The sequence below is a fragment of the Mesocricetus auratus genome, unplaced genomic scaffold, assembly GCF_017639785.1.
Source record: "Mesocricetus auratus isolate SY011 unplaced genomic scaffold, BCM_Maur_2.0 Super-Scaffold_100038, whole genome shotgun sequence".
NCBI lineage: Eukaryota > Metazoa > Chordata > Mammalia > Rodentia > Cricetidae > Mesocricetus > Mesocricetus auratus.
In genome coordinates this window covers 10,329,019-10,346,685 of record NW_024429216.1, presented here as the reverse complement: position 1 = coordinate 10,346,685, position 17,667 = coordinate 10,329,019, and the positions used below count along the sequence as shown (strand labels likewise).

Below are 17,667 nucleotides of genomic sequence, written 5' to 3'. Positions count from 1 at the left end.
TTGTGTGTGTGTGGCCACACATGTCGGCGCACAATGTGTACAGGTATCGTGTGCGGCTTTGGGTCGATGGAATGATAATCTGGACGTCAGCATTCAGGTGGGTCCAAATCCAGTCCCCCGCTCCCAAGGCTATCATCCTGGGCCGTGTCTTGTGTGCTTAGAATGTTCTAGAACGTCCACTGCTTGCACACTTCCGTTGGCACTGTTTGCCGACTGCAGGCTTGAGTCGTGTTGTGTGCTGGGGCGTGTGCGGTGTCAGGCGCACGGGGTAGGTGTCGGGAGTGTGAGCCCCACACATCCACGCACGCTGCTGTGTGTGCGTGTCCAGCTCTCCTGGCACCGGCTGACAGCGTCTGCACCCCCAGATGTTTACACGTATTGGGTGTAACCCCGTACGCCGTGCCTGGTGCCTTTCACGAATTGCTGTGCCCACAGCTGCTGTGTGTCCGTGTAGCTCTTGGTGCGTGTTTTTGTGCGGTGCTTAACTCTTTGTATCATAAAATGCGATGGGGTTTTACTTGGTTTTGGAGACTGGGATCCTATGTAGCTCAGACTGACCTTGAACTCATCCATAGCTGCGGAGGACCTGGGACCGCTCACCCCTCTGCTGCCTCAGGCTCCCTAACACCCAATTGCAGGCACGAGCCACCATGCACTTTATGCCGTGCTGGGGATTAGAACTCAGAGCCTCTGCGTGTCCCATGGGCATTCTGCTGGCTACACACATCCCTGGCTCCATTTCAAAATTATTATTTACGTTTTTTTTTTCAATTTATACACGTGTGCATTTCTATGTGAATGAATGCCACATGTGTGTGGGTGCCCGCAGAAGCCGGAAAAGGGTGTCAGGTCCCCCTGGAGTTGAAGTTACAGGTGGTTGTAAGTTGCCCAGGAGATGCTGGGAACAGAAGTTACACTTTTCAGAGTTGCACTGGTTCTTAACTGCTGTGCTGTCTCTCCGGCCCCTCCCCCAGCCCCACTCGGAGTGGTGTGTGTGACTACAACCTTTGGGTGGCCCCGTGTGCCGCGAGATGCCGCTGCTCCCCTAAGTGCTGGCGTGTGTCACCCCGTGTGTGTGTGTGTGTGTGTGTGTGTGCTGGGTGTGGCTGTGGGTTTCTGAACTTTCGGGACTTGTGAGTCACTTCTGTGGAGGTCGTGCGGTGTGTCCTGGTGTGTTGGGCTCCGTCTCCGGTCTGTCGTGGGGTGCCCTGTGGTGTCTGGGTGTGGTGGATTGTAGGTGTGTACCACGGAGTGCAAACGGCTGGAGAATCGCAGGCCATTGTGTGTGTCAGAGTGCGTCTTTGCCCACGTGGATGGACTCTTCTTCCTTGCCTGGGGCCACAAGACACACCCCAGCCCCTCCTTAGTCTCAGGAGGGGATGGGATGGGTAGCCTCCCCCTACCCAGGGACCTCCCCGTCCCTCCCAGCCCTGCCCCGCTGCAGTTACCACTCCCCAGAGGGCACAGGGCTAGGCTGTGCCTTCCAGCAAAAGTCCCAGAGTGAGCAGAACGGGCCTCCAGCCTGGAAGCCAAGCTGGCTGCCATTTGCGTTCTGAGAGGTGGGGGACCCTGGGCAGGAAGCTGGCTGAGCCCCAAGACCTCAGGGGCCATGGGCGGGGAGCTGTTAACTGGCTTGGGGGCCCTACGGCGGAGAAAGCGCCTGCTGGAGCAGGAGAAGAGGGTGGCCGGCTGGGCGCTGGCGCTGGCGGGAACTGGCATCGGACTCATGGTACTGCACGCCGAGATGCTGTGGTTCCTGGGATGCCAGGTGAGGGGAGCCCTTCCACAGTGCAGGGAAGGGGGCGGGAGCCCTGGGCGTGGGGGGGGGACAGCCAGGGGCTCACACCTCTGGGTGTGAGAAAGGAGGGCTGGTCTTACAGCCCTGGGTCTAGGTCTTTTACTTCTTAAGGTGGGAGGGAGGAGGGCTGAGGTCTGGACTCCCCTGGATCTGAGGAAGCTAGGGTTTGGACCCCTGGGCATGGGGGAGGAGAGCTGGGGGTTAAAACCTCTGGGTGTGAGAATGGGGGGCTGGTCTTTCAGTCCTGGGTCTACAGGAGGAGGCTCTCGGTCTTACACTTCTTAAGGTCTGAGGGAGGAGGGCTGGGGTCTTGCAATCCTGGTCTGAGGCAGGAGGTCTGGACCCCCAGACCAGAGCTAGTATGATACCCCCCCACGCCCTCCCCCAGCCCTCCCCATACGGAAGGGAGCCGGCTCCCTGCATCAGTCTTCAGGTGTTATCAGGCCACTGGGTGGTCCGGGCCTTGTTGAGGCCCGTGCAAGGCTGACCCTTGATAGCCCAGTTCTGGTGAAGGGAGGGGGAGGAGACGGTGTTATTAGGCGGTGTCTCCCGCTCCTTATCTAGCCTTTACTGTTTACCCAGGGCCACCAGACTGTGTCCCCAGGGTTAACCGACAAAGGGGGGAGGTGGGACCTCAACCCCACCCCACCCCACCCCACCACACAGAAGCTTGCATTCCCCCAGAATGCACCTGCCATTCACTTGCCAGTGGATTACGGTGGTTTGAATTCCTAGTTGCTGGGGAACAGGAGGCTGGGGGTCGAGACTCAAGAGTGAGAGCCGCCTTGCCAGGCATGGCGGTGGGACCCCGACCCCGGGGACACGGAGAGGATCAGAAGGTTAAAGCCAGCCTGGTCCAGCAACCTACTGAGGTGGAGGCCAACCTGGGCTGCACACAAGACCTTATCTCAAAGAAGCAAAAAAAAAACAATTAAAATTAAAAACAAAACACCCAGAGAACGGGACGACACGGGGGATGGGGAGAACGCATTGGTGAGAGCCATCAGTCAATCTGTGGCGGGCCGGGGAGCACAGGCGGGCCTGGGACAGGCCTCAGCAAGCCCTGGGGTAGTCCGACCTTGGTCAGGCATGCGGCATAAGAGAGATGGAGGGTAAGGGTTGAGTCTGCGGCTTGAGGAGGAAACACTTGTTCAGCAGGAAAGTTGAGGCGGGGGCTGTGGATGTGGCCTGCCCCTGGGGAGTTCCCTGGGAGAGCTTCTGGCCCGGGCTCAGCCTGTATCTCCTGTATCTGAGGATTGGGGGTAGCGGCTCTAAGGGACGGGCAGCCACATGGAGGGTCAGGGCAGGCCAGCTTCCTTCAGCCAAGCGGCCAAGGAGAGGGCAGTCACTTCGAGGGGGTGGGGCTGCCGAGAGCCATGCCAACAGGAAACATGGCTGGGGCCTGCCGGGCGCTCCCACGCTCCAGCACCGCACCCAGCACCCAGCATGGGAGGTGGGGACCTGGGAGTCCTGGCAGACGGGAAGAAACGGGGGGGGGATCTTTCCTTCCCCAAGAGACCTGCCCTCCCTCATCCTTTCCATCTCCTCATCACCTGCCCAGCCCAGGCCCTTTCCTCCAATGGTGGTACCTTGAGGGAATCGGGGTGTAACCCTCTGATCCCTCAGTTTCCCCATCTGTTCATTAGCATCTTTTTAAGAATGCGTTTTTATTTTTGTTTTATGGGCATCTTAGAGTTGCAGGCCGTTGTGAGCTGCCATACGGGTGCTGGGAATTGAACCCGGGTCCTCTGGAAGAGCAGCCAGGGCTCTTAACCACTGAGCCATCCATGACCATCTGTGCAAATTTGTGGCCACAAGCATCCGCCCTGTTCTTCCTACTCTGTTTGTGACAGCTGTGAGCTATGCTCCTGACCAATGGCCGCCTCGTGACATTCCTGTCTCCTCCATCTCAAGCCAACAAGCTTATTTTGACAGAATGGAGACACCTGCTCCTCAGGAGGAGGGCCAGGTGCCAAGTCTTGGGGAGGAAGGGACAGAGAGCTCTTTGGATGAGGTGGAGAGGACGGGATGCACAGAGACGCCGAGAGAGAGAGGCACAGACGGAAAACTGAACAGAGACAGTCCACATTGTAAGGGACAGAGATGGACCCCAGAGCCGCAGAGAAACCCCAGCTCGAGAGACGCACACCAGAGGGATACAGGGCAGCCATACAAAAGCCAGGTGTCACGGTGCACGACTTTAATCCCAGTGCTCGGGAGGCAGAGGCAGGCGGATCTCTGTGAGTTCCAGGCCAGCCTGGTCTCTGCAACGAGTTCCAAAAGCTACATAGTGAAACCCCTGTCTGGGGGGGGGGACAAAAAAACAAAAGAAATGCCCGACAGAGACAACCCTACCACCAGGGCCAGGCGGTAGCTCAGTCGGTAGAGCACATGCTTACACAAACTCTTGGGTTCGATTCCCATCCCTGGGCAAATGGAGTGTGATAATACATGCCTCGGGGCTGGATATTTTTCTAGGCATCACATGTATACACAAACGAGGAACTGCTTTTCATAGGGAAAGGGAGAGAGTGTGACTTTCGAGACACCCCTGCTCCCTGTGTCTGTCTGCTTGGGGACTAGATCCGTTTCCCTTGAGGCACTTGGGTGACATAGGGGTGATATAGGAGCAGAAGGATGAGGAGTTTGAAGTCACCCTAAGCTAAGTAGCGAGGGCAACACCCGTCAGTGTGGCTCCAGGAGACCCTGCCACAAAACAAAATAAAACACTGAATACTCAGAGGGAAGGAAGTCCAGGTGTGTGGAAACACAGGTGGGGCATCGGAGCAGCATATCACGGGGGGAAGTGGCTGGTGCCTTCGGGACGGGGCCCAGACAGACTGAAAAACTGCTTGGGGAGCCTGGGAAGGATGAGGGGGGAGGGGAAGGCTTGACAACAGCGCCATTGTTCAGGCCGGGTGGGGGAGGCCCCCAAGGGCAGGAAACTGGCCCTGGTCCCCTGCTCAGAGGCAGGGTGCTGGCCCGGGCCCAGTCGGGGCTGGGGAGAGACAGGTGCAGGATGAGGGAGTGAACCAGGGAACCCCTGCCCTGGGGAGGCGCCGTCCCCCTGTGGGCATCACCGGCTTCGGTACCTCAGCAAGCCTCATCCCGGGCTCTCTAAATCCTTCCTCCCTGGACCTCGATCCCTCCAAGGCTTTGCCACACAAAGAGAGGAAGAAAAAAAGCTTCTGGTGGTTTAGGCAGGCCCTGAGCTTCCGTCCCGGTTCCCCCAACCCCGCCCCCGCATGTGTGTGCGCCCTGGGCTTACAGCCAGGGGAGGTGGGGGGAAAGGGGGAGGGGGACTCAAAGAGCAGGGTTGGGGGCCCCTGTGGGAGCTGGGGTTGGGGAGGTCTCAGGGATTCGTTCCCCAGACGAGTACAGGGTGTCACTTCGCTGTAGGACACTGAGTGACAATCTAGCCTCTTCTGGAATTCGGGTTTGGGGCCCGAGCCCCGCTGCTCGCTGGGGAGGGAAGGGGCGTTCTCCGGGGGGGCTGGATGTCTTATTCTAGACGTCACGTGTGTGCGCAAATGAGGAACTACTTTTCATAGGGAAAGGGAAAGAATGTGAGTTTCACCACCACCACCCCGGGGGTGGGGTCGTGGAGACTGAGTTGACACACGGCCGTCTGGTTGGGGACAGGTTGAGGCAGGGTTTTGCTACATGAACCCAGGCTGACACAACACCAGATGCCCTCCGTCCTCAGTCTCCCGAGGGCCGGGGTCATAAGCGCAACCACGACACTAGACTCAAGAATGCTTTTGAGACGTCCTGTTAGGAAGAACTGGTTCGGGGGTCGGAACCTTAGGAGCAGAGAGAGGTGGCCTTTCTGAAGGAGGGCAGTGGGGACGGTGGGCGGGCGGGGGCTCGGGCTCACTGTCCTTCTCCTCCCCGCAGTGGGTGCTGTACCTGCTCCTGGTTAAGTGTTTGATCACCCTGTCCACCGTCTTCCTCCTTTGCCTTATCGTGGTCTTCCACTCCAAGGAGGTCCAGGTAAGCCGGGTCCCGCCGCTCAGTGTCCCCAAGCGTCCTCCCACCCTGGACGCATGTGTCTACACCCGTGCCCGCTGGATGGGGTGAAGCGCAGGCAGATTCTGCCGGGGCGTCTGATCCGTGCCTCAACTATAGCCCCCATGCTTCTTGCTCATGCAAGGATGGTGACAGCGCCTGCCCTTCCAGCTCCCACGCCCCAAAACCCTTGCTTTTGTTTCCTTTATTATTGAAGTCAGGACCTTGTACATGTTGACAAATAAGCCACGCCCCCAGCCCCTCACTGGGGGATTCTAGGCAGGGGCTCTATCACTGAGCCACGCCCCCAGCCCCTCACTGGGGGATTCTAGCCAGGGGCTCTACCCACTAAGTTACATTTCTAACTTCTCTACAACTGTAATAATAGTGAGTACTTACATTTTTAACTTGTTTATTCACGGGGCACACATGTGAAAGTCAGAAGATAATGTCTGGGAGTCAGTTCTCTCCTTCTACCATGTGGGTTTTGGGACTCGAACTCAGGTCATCGGGTTTGGAGGTAAAGGTGTTGGCTCACTGAGCCTTCACACAAGCCCAAAGAATGTGTGCTTTTAACCAAGTGCCTCCCTGGGTGTGGCCATACATGGCCGAGAGTCATTGTTTTATGTGGGAGTGGGGCGACAGGATCTGGGGAGATGGAAATGGGAATTCATCTCAGAGAGACCAGAGCTCAAGGATGGCCAGGAAGAATCACTGAGTCTGAAGGGAAAAATTGCACAGAAGTGGGGTGATGCGTTAGGTGACTTGGGAGTGCAATAGATGGGGACACAGAATATAGGGCAGAGACATGGGGGCGTGACTCAGCAGGAGAGCACTACCTAGAATCCCTCAGTGAGGGGCTGGGGGCGTGGCTCAGTGGTAGAGCCCCTGCCTAGAATCCCCCAGTGAGGGGCTGGGGGCATGGCTCAGTGGTAGAGCCCCTGCCTAGAATCCCCCAGTGAGGAGATCAGGGTGTGGCTCAGTGGTAGAGCCCTTCATGCTCTGGGCCCACTGTTCAATTGCCCTGTTGTGGGACCCTGGCCTCAGTTTCCGGATTTGTAAATTGGAAGTGCTAATGCCTGAATCTCACCCTGTTTGAGCATTGATTGAGTCTCCTGTACAGAGGGCAAAGCAATCCTGGACCATGCAAAATGCTGTATAAACGGAACTAGGCAGCACCCTCCTGTCGTCCCAGCTCTTGGGAGTCAGAGGCAGGAGGAACACGAATTTGAGCCCAGCCTTGGCTATAAACTATGCGCGGGCGTGCGTGCGTGCGTGCGTGCGTGTGTGTGTGTGTGTGTGTGTGTGTGTGTGTGGTGTGGATGGATGTGTACATGCCACAGTGTCCATGTGGAAATTATAGCACAACTGTATGGAGTCAGTTCTCTCCTACAACAGTGGGTCCCGATGGAACTCAGGAAGTCAGGCTTGGTGGCAAATGCCCTATTCACCGAGCCATCCACTGGCCCTGACTATTATTTCTGCCAGTGGCATTACTCCCGAGCCATAAGTGGGGAGAGCCCCGGGGGCGGGAGCGTAAGCCCTGGGAGGTAGGTGGTTCTGTCTTGTTCACTACAAATCGTGGGGTTTAAAACTTGTCAGTGCACACAGCAGGCACTCAATTGGTGTACGAGGGGGAGTACCTTCCCGGAAGTGAGCCAGAACTAGCCAGGAGAGTTTGAGTGGAGAAGAGGTGGCTTGCTGGGCTCCCCCTGCCTGCCCTCCCCCCACCCGCTCCTCCCCTCGGCTCTTCGCGCAGTTATCTCTATCCTTTCCAGGCCCAGGGCGTCCCCCACGTCTTATCTCGGGGCGCAGGCCGGGCGTGCCACCGTCTGCCCGGTACCTGACCCTCTCTCCCCGTGTCTGCCCCTTCCCGGCAGCTGTTCATGACCGACAACGGGCTCCGGGACTGGCGGGTGGCGCTGACCCGGCGGCAGGTGGCGCAGATCCTGTTGGAGCTGCTGGTGTGCGGGGTGCACCCGGTGCCCCTGCGGAGCCCACACTGCACCCGGGCGGGAGAGGCCACCGAAGCGCAGCCTTGGCCGAGCTTCCTGGGCGAGGGCGAGGCGCTGCTGTCCCTGGCCATGCTGCTGCGCCTCTACCTAGTGCCCCGTGCGGTGCTGCTGCGCAGCGGCGTCCTGCTCAACGCCTCCTACCGCAGCATCGGAGCGCTCAACCAAGTCCGCTTCCGCCACTGGTTCGTGGCCAAGCTCTACATGAACACGCACCCGGGTCGCCTGCTGCTGGGCCTCACCCTCGGCCTCTGGCTCACCACGGCTTGGGTGCTGTCTGTGGCTGAGAGGTGAGGGGCCTGGAGCACAGGGAGGGGAGGGAGGACTTCAGGGCCTGCTGGCTACGGTGGCACAGGATGCAAGGCTGCGGGCGGGCGAGCCAACATCAGCAGGGCAGGCTCACACTTTCCATCGTTCTTGGCTGGGAAATCCCACGCCCTCGCCCTCAATAGGTCGTTCCTAACCAATCCTCTGGGCCACCTACAAGACACACACACACACAGAGCCCCTAAGCAACCCCACCCTCTGGCTCCCAAACTGAGTTCAGAGCCTTGTGGAAAAAAAAACAACTTTTCCAAATTAGCAGGTACAGTAAGCCGTGACTGCACGGCGGACATTTGGAACCACTTTGCAGAGGAATTCCCTGCAGTCCCTGGCTGTCGCTTAGCGACTGTAAACAGATGGGGGGCTGCGACTGGATCCCCACAGATCCTCAACTGCCTCCTTTACAGAGAAACCCAGCCTGTGGCGCGAGAGCCTTGCGGGCAAAGGCAGGCTTCTCAACCTAACAAATCCAAGCCTTTGGAGCCCAGGCTGGCCCCAACTCTCCGCCCTCAGCCTTCCAAACGCTGGGGTGACAAGGGCCGCTGTGCCCTGCCCCAGATATAAGTCTTTTCTTGCCTTTGTTTTTAAAGATTTATTTATTTATTTATTGTATATACAGTGTTCTTCCTCCATGGCAGAGGAGGGCATCGGATGGATGTGAGCCACCATGTGGTTGCTGGGAATTGAACTCAGGACCTCTGGAAAAGCAGTCAGTGCTCTTAACCTCTGAGCCATCTCTCCTGCCTGCCTTTTTTTTTTTTTTTTTTTTTTTTTTGTTAAGAGAGGTCAGACATAAACTGTGTGTCAGTTGAAGGCCAGCCTGGTCTACAGAGCGAGTTCCGGGATAGCCAGGGCTTTTACACAGAAGAAACCCTGTCTCAAAAAAACAAACAAACAAACAAAAAAGAGAGCGAGGCCATCAGGATCATTTTGATCCTGATCTATTACTTGAAGGCCGTGCAGCGTCTTGGTGGATGTCAGATAAAGGCATTGCTTCCTCTGGATAGAGCCTGACGGGTGAACCTCGGGCTGTGTCTTCATGCTTAGGCCCTCATCCGCACACACTGCATCGGGCAGCCCTGGGTGCCTAGCTGAGCCCAAACGGGCTGTGGCACAGCCGTTCTTGACTTCTCTAACACTCCGCCCTCTAACACAGCTCCTCCTGTTGTGGTGATCCCCAGCCATAGCTTTTTTTTTTTTTTTGGTTTTGCGAGACAGGGCTTCTCTGTGGCTTTGGAGGCTGTCCTGGAACTCACTTTGTAGACCAGGCTGGCCTCGAACTCACAGAGATCCGCCTGCCTCTGCCTCCCGAGTGCAGGGATTAAAGGCGTGCGCCACCACCGCCCGGCCAGCCATAACATTTTTATTGCTATTCCGTAGCTGTAGCATGGCTACCGGTATGTGCCGTCACGTAAATGTCTGCTGTGCAGAATTATCTGGTCATTCGGCCCTCCCAAGGGGTCTCGACCCACACAGGGGTCATGAACCACCGCTCTAGAACTAGATTTGGATTGTGGCCCTGGATATCTACTGGCAACCCAGGTGGTTGAGCATCTGAGCTAGGTCACACGGCGGCGGCAGACAAAAGGCCAGCATCTCTCGCTTTCATCCAGATGCCTCTTTGGATTAAGAGTGGGGAGGTGAGGGAGGGTGGATTAGGGGTGTGTAAACCACGCCGGCACCCCCAGGCTGGGGTCTCAGAACTAAGTTCTCTTTGCCCATAGGCAGGCCGTCAATGCCACGGGACACCTCACAGACACCCTGTGGCTGATACCCATCACATTCCTGACCATTGGCTATGGGGACGTGGTACCCGGCACCATATGGGGCAAGATCGTCTGCCTATGCACCGGAGTCATGGTGAGTGCCGGCCCCCCCCCCCCGACCCTCACCCTGCCCCCTGCCTAACCCCGTGGCTCAGGAAACCATGAGCCAACATGACATCCGTGGAAAACGAGTGGGTGTCTGGACACCCCCACAGCCTCGTTCTTTACTCAAAACCTGGACCATTTTGTTTTCTTCTCCCTCCTCCTCCTCTCCCTCCCCTACTTCCCCTCCTCCTCTAAGTTAGGTTTTGCTAAGTTTCCCAGGCTAGCCTCAACCTCCCTACATACGCCCTGCTGGCCTCCAACCCTCAATCCTCCTGCCTCAGCCTTCAGCACGCTGGATACTACAAACGGCCCGTTTTTTTTTCTCTTTGAGACCATTACTCCTTTAGACCTTCCTAGAATCCAGATTTCATTTCCTCAGACCCAGGCTCCAATTTCCCAGCCCTATTTTCTTCCCGAGTCAAGGGATCCAGTCTCCTGTCCTCCCCCAGGGTAGAGTCATCATCCGGAGTATGTTTTTGAGAACCAGGCTTGGTAGATTCAAACCCCACTTTGTCTTTTGTCTATCTGGGAGCTCAAACAAACCGCATGATGCGTCTGGGCCTCAGTGTCCCTGTCTGTAAAGTGGGTGGGTGCCAGTCCCAGCGTCCTCCCTGCGGGGTTGCTGAGAAGGTAAATGAGAACATCGTGTCAAGGGTTCAAACACGGGAAATACCCAATAAGTGCCGCACTGAGAGGAGCAGGGGGTGATTTGACAGTTGCTGTAACTGATCCTACACATCTGTTCTGACCCCAGCTCCTGGGCCCTCCATGAGGAAGTGGGGGTTGGGGGACGGTTGCTTTAACGGATCCCTGGCATTTGGCTGGCCCCGCCCTGGCTTCAGAGCCCACCAGGCAGCCGCAGAAGCTCCCCAGGCGTTTCCTCTCTCCTGCCACAGACCCTCCCCCACCCCGTTCCTCTTGGGGTCCAGCTCCAAGTGCCTTGGTGTAGGCTTTCCCACAGGGGGCCTAAGCTGCCAGCTCCCTGCTCTGATGCTGCCCGGGGCATGTTAAGTCCCTAAGCCCTGAGCCTATGGTGACCACCGGTGTGGCAGGCAAGTGTGACACCCACACAGTAGTGAGTCTTTGGGTCAGAGGTAAAAGCCAGACGGGTCGGGAGCCTCAGGGCTGCGTCTTCTGACAGAAAGAAAAACTGAAGCTATGTGAAATGAGAAAACTAGACGCTACTGTTTTAAAATTATACTTAGTGGTTTATTTGGGAGGGTTTGCCTGCCGAGGCTTTCGTGTCCAGGTCAAAGGATTACTTTCGGGGTAAGGTTCTTCTCTCTTTCCACCATGAGGGTTCTGGGGTTCGAACTCAGATCGTTAGGCTTCGGCAAGTGCCTTGTACCCCCTGAGCCATCTGGACGGCTCTCTTTTGTGGGCTTTTCGTTTTTTGGAAGGCGTGGACAAGGGGCTCGTGTAGCCCAGGCTGGCCTCAAAGCTGCCATGGAACAGAGGGTGATCCTCCTGCCTCAGCACAGTGCCCTCCTCCCCCGGTACTGGGTCTACAGGTGTGTGTCACAGAGCTTGGCTCTGTAGCAGACTGCTCCTCTGTCAGCCTCTGCTCTGACACTTTGCAGGTGGCAGCTGGCAGCATTTACACAGACACTAGGGAGGACATATTTGTTCCCTAAACAGGCAGACCTCTCCTCTTCAAATTAGCCGTCTAAGGAGAGAGGCATTCGAGCCGTGGGGAGGTGACGAGTGGGTTATGCCTGTGATCCCAAAATCACAGAGGCAGAGGCCGGAGGATTGATGCAGGTTTGGGGGCAGCCTGGGCTACATAGAGTGACTCTGGTCACACCCCTCAAACAGTCAGGGCTGGGAATTTGGCTTGTCCAGCATGCATGGAGACCTGGGTCAGGTCCCCAGTATGGTATGAACTAGGCACGGCCAGGAGTGCTCGCAATTGCAGCACTTTGGAGTCGGAGGCAGGAGGATCAGAGGTTGGCCGCCATCATCCTTGGCTACATTCAAGGCCAGCCTGAATGGCAGCGGTCGCGCCCGCCCTCTGCGGCCCTGAAATGACTGGGGGGAGCTGGTGACATACAGCTGACCCGAAGAGTGCCACAGCCTCACAAGCCTTGCTTGGTGTGCTCACAGGGGGTCTGTTGCACAGCCCTGCTTGTGGCTGTGGTGGCCCGGAAGCTGGAGTTTAACAAGGCGGAGAAACACGTGCACAACTTCATGATGGACATCCATTACGCCAAAGAGGTGAGGCTGGGGACTGGACACCCAGGCTGGGGCTGTAGCTCAGTGGTTAGGACACTTGCCTAGGGTGCGTGGGACCCTGGGCTCAACTCCCAGCAAGCACCATATAAATGCCTGGTGGTGTAAGGCCTGTAATCCCAGCATCCAGAGGTTGGAGGCAGGAGGATGAGGAGCTCAAGGTCATCCTCAGCTGCAGAGTGAGTTCAAGGACAACTGGGCTACATGAGACCCTGTTTTAAAAAAAAAAAGCCAATTCCCCTTAAAGCTAGTCACGGTGGGTGTTTCATGCCAGTGACCCCAGGAGGATTAGGCAGTAGAATTGAGGCCAACATGGGCTACGTAGCAAGACCCTAAGGAAAAAATCCAGTCCCTCTACTGTAAGCCAGGTCTTTGAGGTTCTCAGGGACCCCTGTCCCCTGACACTGTGTCCCCCACAGATGAAGGAGTCGGCTGCGCGCCTCCTGCAGGAAGCCTGGATGTATTACAAACACACGCGCAGGAAGGACTCCCGAGCCGCTCGGAGGCATCAGCGCAAGTTGCTGGCTGCCATCTGCACGTGAGGGTCTCTCTGTGTCCCTGTCACCTCCCTGCATGGCTCTGTGTGCATGCCTGTCCACCGAGACCTGACTTCCCCTCGGCGTCGGTGGCCCTGGAGTCCCAGATTCGATCCTTTCTGCTCTGCTCCCCTCGCCCCTACTCCAGTGCAGGGTTAGAACTGAGCCCGCCTCCCCACAGGTTCCGCCAGGTACGGCTCAAACACAGGAAGCTCCGGGAACAAGTGAATTCCATGGTGGACATCTCCAAGGTACCGACCACTGGGGTCTTGGGAGGAGGTCGGGGAGGGGGCGGGGTGACTGAGGATGGAGGGCAAGGAAATGAAGCTGTAAAGAAAGACTCTCAGACCCAGCCATGGTAGCATAGGCCTGTAGTCCCAACACTGTGGAGGTGGCTACATCGTGAGTTCAAGACCAGCCTGGGCTACCTGAGACCCTGTCTCAAAAAAGCAAAAAAAAAAAAAAAAAAAAAAAGCAAAAAAAAAGCCAAGTGGTGGTGTCACACACCCTTAATTCCAGCACTTGGGAGGAAGAAGCAAGCGGATCTCTGAGTTTAAGGCCAGCCTGGTCCACAAAGCAAGTTCCAGGACAGCCAGATGTTGAAAAGCCAAAACATAAAATAAATGAAAGAGGGAACCACTGCAGGGGGCTGGACACACAGGAGTGAGGTAGAGGCTATGGAATGAACCTGCATACATGTAAGACACTGTCCCCCTTTAGACTTTACGGTAAAAGCACGCACCGAGCTTCAGTGTTTGGTTTCTAATTATCTTTATTACCTACATGTGGACGGATGTAAATCCCCCTCCAGGTGCAATTCTTACACAAACAAAACCAGGCAAATATACAAAGCAGCTCAAACACTGACCCAACTTAAGGGGAAAAAAATTAACGGAGGCTGTGACAGGCGATGGCGTTGTTTTAAAGAAAACCAGTCCCTGAGCTGTTGTAAAGCCGGAGCCCGAGTGCAGACGGGCCCCGGGCCGCTAACGCTCAGCCCCCTTGGCTTCCCCGGCGATGGTGGCCTGGCTCAGGCGGCTCTTTCCTTATGCGGTGGCCTGAGCCTTTTGTCATTAGCCCAGCACTGCTCAAACAGACACCCTTGGCACCAAGGCCATGGTAAACATAGTCGAAGACGCAGGTCCCCAAACTGCATGACACGTCAGAGAGGACAGAGTGGCTTGGGTCAGCCGGAATGGATGGGCCGAGAGCTTCCGCAGCACGCTCGGCAGGTGGGGGGCGAGCGCTTGCCCGGATGTAAACCAGGCAGGGTGTGTACCCCCAGCGCTGGGAGGCAGAGGCAGGAGGATCGGAAATCCACAGTAATTAGGTCTGAAGAGCCAGCTCGGCAGCTAAGAGCACTTCCCGCTCTTGCAGACGGCCCGGGTTGGGTTCCCAGCTCCCACGTGGCTGCACCCCTTTGTCTGTTAACTCCAATAACACTGTAAATTAAATCCCAGCCCGGAATACGTGAGACTCTGCCTCCCCCACAACCACCACCAAAAAAAAAACCAAAAAGGCTCACAGACCCCCCCAAAAGATCTCGAGGATCCCCTCCAGAGTGAGTCGGTCTGGGTCTGGAAGCCAGGCATCAACAATCCCACAAATAATTAAATGAGCACAAATTCAAGTGAATTTGAATGTGCACACGCTCATTTCTGACTTCTGGTGACGTCTCCATGCTGTTCTCTGCTATTACCATGGGAACAGGGTTTCCATCCCCTGAGGCATGAAAGCCTTAGCATCGCAGGCTGACCTCGGACTAACTCCTGTAGCCAGGGATGACCTTGAACCCAAGACCTTGCCCCCTCTGCCTGTGCTCTTACTGAGCGCTGGGACTGCAGATACGAATCACCAATCACCGCCACGCTGGCTAGAGCTGCGCCGGGGGTCACACCCACAGCTCCGGGGGTGCTGAGTAAGCGCTCTGCCACCTGAGCCGCTTAGGACGGGTCCTCCAGGGCTTGTCCGTGCTCGCCCTCACTCCCGTGCTCCCCCCAGATGCACATGATCCTGTGCGACCTGCAGCTGGGTCTCAGCACCTCCCACCGGGCCCTGGAGAAGAGAATCGACGGGCTGGCGGGGAAGCTGGACGCCCTGACAGAGCTGCTCGGCACCGCCCTGCAGCAGCAGCCGCCACTGCCAGAACCCAGCCAGGAAGCCACGTAGCTGGTGAGGGGGGCGGGGGGGGGCAGGGACCGGGCGGGAAAGATACTGAGGAAGAAACAGGCACCTGTGGGCAGTGCCCAGGGTGACTGACGCCCGTGCATAAGGTCACCCTGTCTCTTACGCTGTGTCACCTCTTAGGGCTTTGAGTTCAGAGCTGGACTGGCAAAAGAAGGGACCGCTCCATTTGTGCTCGCTAGGCTCGTTTATCTCTGCCTTTTGTGGGGGGAGCGGGGAGTGGAACCCAGGGAACCTAGGCAGGAGCTCTACCACTGAGCCACACCCCAGCCCCTCACTGGGGGATTCTAGGCAGGGGCTCTACCACTGAGCCACACCCCAGCCCCTCACCTCTGGTGTCCTCGCCCCTGTGCCTTCTAACCTGCCACCCATCTTCCACCCCCTCTGTCTCCAGGACCCACGGGAGAAGGAACCGGGCAATGCACCCCAAGGACTGAGCTCAAGGAATCCTCCCTGCCACTTCTGACCTAGCCCCATGAATAAAGCGCCTCAAGATGCCAGGGCCGACGTGCGTCCGCGTTGACATGCGTGGACTCTCCGGTGGCGGCGGCCACGAGGGGACACTGGCTTGGACCTCCAACCGCAGTGGCATCAGGGCCACCACACACACACACACACACACACACAGACACACATGCACGCGCACACACAGACACAGACACATGCGCGCACACACACGCACAGACACATGCGCGCGCGCACACACACGCACAGACACACACAGAGACACACAGACACACGCACACACGCACGCGTGCACACACACGCACAGACACACACACACACCCTCGGCAGAAGTCCTTTCGCTGTGCTGCTGCTGCTGCTCACGAACTCTCAAGCTCTGCCAGAGGTGGAGGTGACCCGGGCCAGACTCCGGGCTCCCGGGGCGGGGGCAGAGGCAACAGGGAGCCTGGGGCCCAGGATGCTGGGACGCTTCAGTTAACCGCGGGCCGGCCTCGCTGGAGGGACCAGGTCCGAGGGGCGGGAGCCGGTGCCCCCTGGTGGACGCCACGGAAGACGCGGCTTTCCCGGAACGCAGAGGTGGATGTCTGCGGGGAAGGGGGGCGGGGGCCACGCGCCCGTCCACGGTCACACTTTGTAATAAATGGCGAATAGAACCAGACTCCGCCGTCTCTCCCCAAATACCGAAGTCCTTCGGACCGCGCCCCGGAAGGCACTCGCCCGGTCCCAAGCTCAGTTTCTCCATCTGCGGACAAAGCCGGAGCAGGGCTCACCGAATGTTCTTAGCACTCAGGAGGCTGGGCCCCCAGTCAGGCGGCGCACGCCTGCGATCCCAGCACTCGGGAGGCAGAGGCAGAAGGATCTCTGTGAGTTCGAGGCCAGCCCGGTCTAGAGGTACATACTGAAACCCGTTCTGAGAGTGGGGGGAGGGGGGAGGACAGCAAGGCAGGAAGGAAATAAACATAGAGACAGCTGGCCACACCTATAACCCCAACACTTGTGAGGTGGAGGCAGGGTTAGGAGTTCAAGGCCAGCCTCAGCTACCTGAGATCTTGTCTCAAAAACAACAACAAAATGGGCTGGCGAGATGGGTCCGTAGGTAACGGAGCTTGCTGCCACGCCTGGCAACCTGAGTTCAATCCCCAGGACCAACCGGAGAGGAGAGACCCGACTCCCACGGTTATCCTCTGACATTCGAGCATAGTGGCACGTCCCACCTGCTAGCCACACATAATGGAAAACAAACAAAAGTGCCAGCCAGGCCTCCTGAAGTGCCCACCTCCAGCTTAATAAACCCGGTGGTTGTCACGGACACCCGGCCCGGATCTGAGGCCAGAGCAAGGAGTTCGAATTCAGGCAGATGGACATCAAGACTAATTCTGCCTGCCACTTGCTGTGTGACCTAGGACAAGCGGCTTTGCTTCTCTGGACATTTTTTTTTACCACCTGTGAAATGTTGTGTCTCCAAGGAACTGCTGGGATGGTTTAAGGAAACACAGTGCCATAGTGGGCTGGGCGAGCGTCTGGTATTGTTCCGAGAGGGAGGAGTTGTTTTCACCACCGTTAATAATTTTCACACATGGTGTGTGGCTTGCCTGGTCCTTGCTGACTTCCCCTGTTCATTCATGCCTGCCCGGGTCCTGACGCCAAGTCACACACTGAGGGATCAGCAGGCGCCCACACTGCTGCACAGTAGTTTCACAACCGCTCACGTGGAGCTGGCTGGGTCTCAGGAAAATGGAGGAGCTCGTGCTGACAGAGCACCTACTGTGCGCCTGGGTTTTGAGCCCGGCTCCCTGTGTGTGCGCGTGCGTGTGTGAGTGTGTGTGTGCGTGTGCATGAGTGCCTGTGTGTGTGTGTGTGTGTGTGTGTGTGTGTGTGTGTGTGACCTTTCTCTTTTTCTGAGGCAGGGTCTCACTATGTAGCTCTGGCTGTCCTGGAACTCACTCTGTAGACCATGCTGGCCTTGAACTCAGAGATCAGCCTGCTTCTTGGGGGGTGGGAGAGCAGGATTTGTCACTGGCATGGAACATGCTGCACCGATTCACGGCTGGAGAGCGCCAGGCATCAGCCCATGTCTGCCTTCCCAGGCACCGCCGCGTCTGGCTGTTGTCACACGGGTTCTGGGATCCAAGCCTCAAGCTTGCACTGTGCCAACCACACCGTCTCCTAGCTCCGCTGTTTTATTCGAGGTGGGGTCTTACGTGCCTCGGCCTCCCGAGTGCTGAGATTACAGTCTCGGG

At 57.3% G+C, this 17,667-nt stretch overlaps 1 protein-coding gene across 1 annotated transcript; it reads left to right on the top strand.

Moving 5' to 3' along the window:
• Positions 1-1,111: 1,111 nt before the first annotated feature.
• Positions 1,112-16,085, top strand: Kcnn4 (potassium calcium-activated channel subfamily N member 4). Its single transcript, XM_005086331.4, has 9 exons — positions 1,112-1,768; positions 5,696-5,791; positions 7,687-8,108; positions 9,867-10,002; positions 12,117-12,227; positions 12,662-12,780; positions 12,960-13,029; positions 14,780-14,950; positions 15,357-16,085. Exons 1-8 carry the CDS (start codon positions 1,610-1,612, stop codon positions 14,945-14,947), a joined length of 1,281 nt encoding a protein of 426 aa, XP_005086388.1. The 5' UTR covers positions 1,112-1,609; the 3' UTR covers positions 14,948-14,950; positions 15,357-16,085.
• Positions 16,086-17,667: the final 1,582 nt, after the last annotated feature.